At 33.4% G+C, this 8,246-nt stretch overlaps 1 protein-coding gene across 1 annotated transcript; it reads left to right on the top strand.

The window, feature by feature from the left end:
* Positions 1–1,039: 1,039 nt before the first annotated feature.
* LOC136068116 (uncharacterized mitochondrial protein AtMg00310-like) lies at positions 1,040–1,804 on the top strand. Its single transcript, XM_065774832.1, has one exon. The coding sequence runs from the start codon at positions 1,040–1,042 to the stop codon at positions 1,802–1,804; it is 765 nt and encodes a 254-aa protein (XP_065630904.1).
* The last annotated feature ends 6,442 nt before the right edge of the window (positions 1,805–8,246 follow it).

The raw sequence follows: 8,246 nt of genomic DNA on the forward strand, positions 1-8,246 counted from the left end.
CTATTGGCCAAGCATTGGAGATGAAGTATCTGAGGCAGTTTTGGATTGCCTGAATTCTGGGAAGATACCATCAGGGTTGAACCATACATTCCTTAATCTTATTCCAAAAGTGAAGAGTCCTGAGAAAGTTTCTGATTTTAGACCTATAACTCTTTGTAATATTTTGTACAAATTGATATCCAAAGTGCTCGCAAATAGGTTGAAAAAAATATTGCCTTTAATTATTTATGAGTCTCAAAGTGCTTTCCAAGAAGATAAATCTATCTCAGACAATATTTTAGTGGCTTTTGAAACTTTACATCACATGCAAACCAAGAAAACAGGAAAACATGGTTATATGGCAATGAAATTGGATATGAGTAAAGCCTATGATAGGGTTGAGTGGAATTTTTTGATAAAAATTATAGAGTGGATGGGTTTTCATCCAAAGTGGAAAGGGTGGATTCATAAATGTGTGAGTATGGTTTCCTTCTTTATTATGGTGAATGGAGAGTCTAGGGGGCATATTATACCCTTTAGGGGTTTGAGACAAGGGGACCTTTTATCTCCGTATCTTTTCCTCTTATGTTCTAAGGGACTTAATGGGTTGATAAATAATGCGGTGTATGAAGGAAAAATTCAGGGTTACTCTCTTTGTAGAAATGGTCCAAAGATATATCACTTGTTTTTTACAGATGACAGCTTGCTATTTTGTAGAGCGAGTTTGGGGGATGTCACAACCATCCAAAATATTTTGGAGGTGTATGAATTTGCATCTAGGCAACAAATAAATAAGGAAAAAACCACTCTCTTCTTTGGCAAGTCTTTTAGTGAAGGGGTAAAGAATTCAGTGAAAGAACTCCTTGGGGTACCAGAGATAAAACAGTATGAAAAATATCTAGGCCTACCAGCAATTGTGGGGAAAAATAGAAGAGCAAGCTTTATTTACATAAAAGATCGAGTTTGGAACAAATTGCAAGGGTAGAAGAAAAAACTCTTATCTCAAGCCAGAAAAGAAGTGTTGTTAAAAGCGGTGGTACAAGCTATACCTACTTTTGCAATGGGGTGTTTCAAGCTTCCAGTGGGATTATGTAGGGATATTAAGATGCTTATTCGGAAATTCTGGTGGGGACAAAGGGGGCAAAGAAGGAAGATTCATTGGAAAAAATGGGATTTACTTTGTAAACCAAAGAAAGAAGGTGGGTTGGGCTTTAAGGAGCTTGCAAAGTTTAATGATGCAATGTTGGCTAAACAGGTATGGAGACTTATCAATGATAAAAACTCCTTATTTTATCACGTGTTTAAGTCAAAATACTTTCCAAATGGTACCATTTTTTATGCCAAGCAATCCTATGGGTCATATGCTTGGAAGAGTATCTTGAAGTCTAGAAAAGGAATTTCCATGGGTGCAAAATGGAGAGTTGGGGATGGTCTGTCCATAAGCATTTTCAAAGACAAGTGGTTACCTAATGCCTTGGGTGGGAGAGTGATTGGTGCGGTTCAAGGAGTGGATAAAAGCATGATGGTGGCTAACTTGATTGATGCTAGATTAGGATGTTGGAAAAATCATTTAACTGATTCGTGCTTTATACCTTCAGTTGCAACAAGGATTAAAGCAATTCCTCTATCTGACTTACCACAACCAAATATGTTATATTGGGCTTTTGAAAGGAATGGAGCTTATTCAGTTAAATCTAGGTACCGTGCTCTATATGAGGAAGAAAGGAATGGTGAAGCCTCAAGTTCAAATTCAAGGCTGGTAGCCAGGTTTTGGTCGAAATTACGGAAGCTAGGGGTGCCGAGGAAAGTTAAGCACTTCCTTTAATTTGGAGAGCTTGTGCAAATAGCTTGCCAACCAGAATTAATTTGATGAAGAGGAAAATTCTGAATGATCCGGTCTGCCATCAGTGTGGCCAAGCTGATGAAGATACGCTCCATGAATTGTGGGGCTGTGAGGCTATTAAGTAGGTATGGGACCGTAACTTCAACTGGGTGAATAGATTTGAAGCGGCACATGGATCATTTTAAGACTTGGTAGAGAAGGTCCTGTCAAAACCAAGAGTGGGTGAAGACTTTGCAACAACAGCATGGTTTGTACGGGCACATAGAAACAAGTCTAGAGTGAATGAAAAAACAACTCCACTCAATGGTATTAGAGAGGCAATACGAAATTTTCTGCAACTGTTTCAGTCTTGCCGTGAACCACCTATGAGTAATAAGAAGCAAAGACGACGCAACTGGATACCTCCGAAGCCAAGTGAGTATAAAGTCAATTTTGATGAAGCATTGTTTAATGAAAGTGAGGAAGCAGGTTTGGGCATTGTGGTATGTGACTCAGGAGTATTAGTTGTGGTGGCAATGGCAAAAAAAATAAGCAAGCCGCATTTTGTAGAGTGTCTTGAGGCACTAACAGCAAGGTGTACAGTGATTTTTGCAAAAGAAATTGGGTTACAATAATCCCATTTTGAAGGTGATTCAGAAACAGTCATCAAAGGGCTGTTGGGGGTGGGGGTGTATGCAATCCTTATCTATAGGGCATTTGTTTAGAGACATTTTATTTCATGTTAGCTCCATGCGGAGTTTTTCTTTCGCTCATGTTGTAAGGCAAAGTAATGCGGTAGCACATGCTTTAGCCCAAAGAACAAGATTATCATTTCCTTTTTCTGCTTGAATGGAGTCTGTTCCATCAAACATTGTTGATTATGTAATTGCTGATATCCACATAGTGGAATAATCAATAAAATCAGCATGCTATCTTTTCTCTCAAAAAAAAAAAACTTTAGTTCTCAACAAAGTTTTTCTCTAAACTAGTTTGGAGAGAAACTTTTCAAACTTCTCATATATCTCTCTTTTGAGTGTGAATTTTGAAGATCTAATGATTGAATTTCATATTCCTTTTGTTCTTAACATGCCTATCAAATTTCATTCAAATCGAATGTTATTTACTATTCAATCAATAATCTTATTTTTTATACATAATTGTAGATCATAGCAACTTAAAATTTTAATATTTATTTGATAACATAGCAATTGATATTTAATCTTCTTGAAATTTTGCAAGCATAAAGGAAATAAGAACATTCAATCTAATGGTTATATTTTCAAAATTCACACTTAGTATAAAGATATATAAGAAGTTTGTATAGAAACTTTGTTCGTAGTAATCCAGTGTTGCCAATTTCATACTAGTAAATATTTCATATTTTGGTAAAAATGCAAAATGAACCTTGAATTTTGGTTGTTCTCAAACAAACCTCTTGGTGTTTCAATTTAGCATTAGATTAAATTGTAAATCATACCTCAAGTTCAGAGTAATTTGATTTTTTTTCCTCTAAAATTTAAAAATCTTGATCACTTTTCTTAACATTAGATATCTTTGGGTCATTTCAATTAATGTTGTGGCCATTAAATGTCACCTCATCTCAAAATTTCATAATTTTAGTATTTTAAAAAAAAATTATTTACCTCATTATTTTATTTTTTGTTGCTTCTTTCTTTTTTTCTTTTTTTCTTTTTTTTTGGTGGCAAATTACAACTTATCTACCTGTGATTTGGTAGAAATTTAAGCTGTCTATCCGTGGTTTAAAATTTGATACTTTACCAACCTGAGGTTTAACCAAAATTTAAGTTGCCTACTTGTGATTTAAAATCCCATGATACAAGTGTTCTGTTGGATTTTTGTTTATCTTATTTTATCTTGTATTTTTATGTTTTTTGTACTTTTGGAGGTGAGAGATATAAAAGTTGAGCAAAATTACATTTTAGTCCTATTTTTAACAGAGATAGATTACGAAATTCTAACTAAGTTAACCTCAAGTGAGTAAAGTGTTAAATTTTAAACCACAATCAGACAATTTAAATTTCGGCTAAACCACAGGTAAGTAAATTGTAATTTGCCTTTTTTTTTTACTTTACCTTTTCTCTTTCCTTTTTCATATTTCAAAATCAGTAAAATTGCACTGACCTCGTTTGAGGATTTTTAATTACACTCACCTCCCCTTTATAGTTTGGAATAAGATGGTCACCTCCTCTAAAATGCAAACTACTTACACTGGTTTTCTTGATAATTAAAAACGTTATAAAAAATCCCAAAATAAAAAGGTCTTAAAAAATCCGAAATTTCTTATTAAAAAAGGTGTGGATGACAATTTAAGTTAAGGGTAAAATAGAAAATTCATGATTTTTAAAAATCTTTTAAGGGAGGTGTCTTATTCCGAACTAGATGTGAGATGAGTATATTACAAACTAAAGGAAAAATAAATGTAATAATAAAAAACCTTAACGAGGTCCATGCAAATTTTTCTTTCAAAATCTCACTCTCTGGTGACGCAATCCCATAAATTTCTTAATCAATCATCATCTAGCATCCCCACGAGAAAAGGACGAGACAAGTATTCCATCAAAATGAAACAAGATAAATAATTGATGAGCACACAAAATCATAGTATTAATTGATGCACTTTCTACCCAAAAAAAAAAAAAAAAAATCAACGAATTCAAGACAAATATATAAATATAAAGAGAGATGCTACGTTTACAACAATTTTACAACATTTTTACAACAAATCACAAGTAGTTAGTTGTTATTGGTTCAAATTTGAAACTAACACTAAGATTACTTTTTTTCCCCAACAATAACAACCAATAACAACCTGCCACTTAGGAAATATTGTAAAAATGTTGTAGAAATGTTGTAGACGTAGCATTTCTCAAATATAAATTGACATAAGGTTCTTGCAACGAAGTTAAAGGCTAAGATCTAGTTTTTCTATTTCTTGCTATATTAAGAAATCAGTAGTTTGTGAAGAGTAATTGACCTCCGAGAGCCCCCTCCACTAAACATTGAGTTCTTAGATGTTTATAGTTACTGAATTAGAACCAGGTCCAATTCTAGGAGGGTTTGAAAATTATTTGAATATGAGTTTCTAAATATGGTGATAAATGGGGAAGAAGCATGGGAATACGTTCAGGGAATATTTAAAATGAGGAAGAAAAATTAATAGGGTTTGATAATCAAGCCAACTAAGTTTTACTTTCAGTCCTCTAAGTTTTTAGTTTTATCATTTCAATTCTCTAAATTTTAATTTTGTCATTTCAATATTCTAAATTTTAAATTTTGTCAATTCAGTCATCTGTTACCTTTTATTAAGTACTACCATCCACTAAACCAAAATGACCCCGTTTTGGATGATTTTTTTTTTTTAATTTCTTAATTTAATTTTACCGGAAAAACGTTAATTACAAAAGAAGAAAGAAAGAGAAAAAGAAAAAAGAAACTAATGATGTGTTAATGGCAATTCAACAGCCTCATATCCTGAATCTGTGCATCCAAACCACCAAGCATATGATTCCAAGGGAGCTTTCTTAACTTTCATCACAGACACCATAGGATCAACCTCATCTTGCAACAACCCCACAACAGAAAGTACCTTGTTATGAACCAATATCGCACAACCAAGCTCCAGCTGATCCTTATCCACAAAAGACAAAATCCCCACATAGTATTCCAGTCCCAGTGACGATGAAACAATCGCGTGATTCTCATCTATGAGTTCTTCCAGATTTCCAACACTCATGGGTGAGCCTCTAAGATCATCGATTTTAGATTTGTCTTCCTTAGCTTTTTCCTCTTTGGGTTTGAGTCTTTCTTGGTTGCCCACAAACTCTTCCTCCATTAACAGATAGTCTTTGACACGCGCGAGCTTTAGGAGTCGAAGACGGCACTTTGTGTGTGGAGTAACGCTTGGGAGTCGAGAAGCGGTATCTTTTCTTTTCTTTTTGCTGAATGTCGAGAAGCAGCATCTAGACCTTTCTATTTGCGATGTTTGTGACGCACTCGAGTTGGTGGCGCCGCCGACTCGAATTTCTTCTCATTCTTGTTGGATTCATCAGATTTTCGTAAGCCTTGCCGGTTAAGCCCGCCCGAAGTTCCTTGGCCCATTAGGATGATTTGATTGTCTCAGAGACAGAGTAGCTAGATAGCATTGTTGTTGTACGTCGATCTCGTTCGGTCATTCCCCTTGATTTTTTTCTTTTTTTTTTTTTCTTTTTTTTTTTTTGTAATTGACGTTTTTCAGTAAAATTAAATTAAGAAATTAAAAATAAAACGGTGTTGTTTTGATTTAGTAAAGGCAACACTTAACAAAAGGGTAATGAGTTCTCAAAAAAAAAAAAAAAACAAAACAAAAAAAAAGGATAATCACGTATTGAATTGACAAAATTTGAAACTTAAAGGATTGAAATGACAAATAAATAAATTATCAACAAAGACAAATATTTTTATTTTATTATATTTAAGATTTATTTTTATTTTTGTTTTGATTTTTTACTTACATGGAATAATTAAATTGATTGACATGATTTCATTAGGCAAATAGCACATGTAACACACTTAAGTGGTCCTTAATGGACGCATCAACATTGTACATAGACAGGAGAGGTTTTTTTTTTTTTTTTTTTTTTTTTTTTTTTTTTTTTTTTTTTTTATAACAAACTTTATCTAACAATTGGGGAAGTAAACTAAAATTTAAAAATTGAGGGGAAAAATCAAAATTACCCCACACTTTAAGGATGCAATTTGCAATTTAGTCATACCATTATTTACCCATAGGGTTTTGGAAATAGTATTGCCTCAACTGCTTCTATATTGGTATATACAAATGTTGGTTGTAATATGTGTAAGTAATCTTACTTTGAAAAGTAAAAGGATGAAGAGAATTTTTAAATAAAAATTGAATTTTGTAGTGGCTCGCTTAAGCAAAGCCTGTGTATGTGCAATTAATTGACATTCTTTAGATGTTGATTGGTGACATAAAGTGTATTTTCGACACTCTATTTATTTTGCTCAAGCAAGGATTGAGTGGAGACAAGCCCACTCTAGCAAAGTTGAGTGGACCCTAATAGGCGTCCACTAGAAACAAGCGTAATAAACACCCCATTTTGCAACCCTTCATTCCTTTTGTTTCATCATGTTTCAACCAAGGACAAAATGGTAACTTTACACATTTGAAAATTTCAAAAAATGACCTTAAGAAAGTTTACTCATTTTTTTTTTTTGAGCAAAAACGATAGTAGTCTTTATTTATGAAAAATTATGTTGTAAAATGGGAAAGAGAAAAGGGAAGCATTTTTTTAATCAAACAATGACTTTCTCTTCCTCTTTTGCAGCACTAGCCAAAGTTAAGGTAGCACGTTTACATTGTAAAGGTAGAATGTGAAAAGTAATTAAAAAAATAAACAAAAAAAATAAACAAAACTATCCCTAATGAGAATGATGTCTTCGAGAATCCAGTCAGCCTCAAGGAGCAAATTCTATCAGAATTCAGAAGTTCCACAAGTTTTGCAAGTTCTGCAAAACTATCCACTCTGCTCTGTGTATGTTTTTATGAGGGGCAGAAGTGCCATGGCATCTAAGGTTTATTGGGGTTCTTATTTTTGTGAGGTTTCCCTTTAATTCTCATTGTCCTCCTCTTTTTTCTTTCTTCTTTTTCGTGGGATACTTTTTTTTTTATTAGTTAAAAAAAAATAAAAAAAAAAATAAATAAAAAACTTAGCCTAAGGAAAAAAAAAGTCTCTCAGTATTTTTAATACTAATGCTCCACGGTTGTCCATCAACTCATGCATGATATTTTAATCTAACAATTCCATTGTTAGCAATAAGTTAAAGCTTTGAGTAACAGATATGCGTTATGCACTTTATAAAATCAGTGTCAAACAGACTTTGGATCACATTTTAATTTTACAATTCCATTCTAGCATGTTTCACTTTCACATGCAGGTACCTTATTGGTTGACACATGACTCCCACCTGAAATCAGGGAAAAGCTTAAAGATTAGACTAGAAGGGTCAAGCACAGAAGTGGTGAGCATATGATACAGCCATACATTGTTAGATGTGGTATATATGGTGAAGGGCTGCAACTGAGTCTAGATTAGGTCAGATTGAGTTTAGGGAATTAACCAAGCTGAGGATTAGTTTATCAAACCCAGGACAACTGAAATATCAACTTGTAACCGTTTTTAAAGGTGTAATTACTATTCATTCAATTTTGTGGAATTGCATTTATGCAAGGGCCATACCTGCTTTTGTAATTTTTTGATAAGTGACAAAAAATTTAAAATTTCATCCACATGCATGGGTCCTCACCTCAATTTTGCTTCTACTCTGTTCTTAGGTCTCCATTCAGAACTGTTCAAATGATAAAAGTAATATAGAATTTTATGCTTGAGAAAGAACTTTCAGACGTGATTATTAGGATTCTACTTTT

Source organism: Quercus suber, unplaced genomic scaffold (assembly GCF_002906115.3).
Source record: "Quercus suber isolate HL8 unplaced genomic scaffold, Cork oak 2.0 scaffold_7, whole genome shotgun sequence".
Lineage (NCBI taxonomy): Eukaryota > Viridiplantae > Streptophyta > Magnoliopsida > Fagales > Fagaceae > Quercus > Quercus suber.

What these genes read in the sequence shown, in the direction of transcription:
- LOC136068116 (XM_065774832.1), top strand. Translation starts at nt 1,040, where the DNA reads ATGGGGTGTTTCAAGCTTCCAGTGGGATTATGTAGGGATATTAAGATG.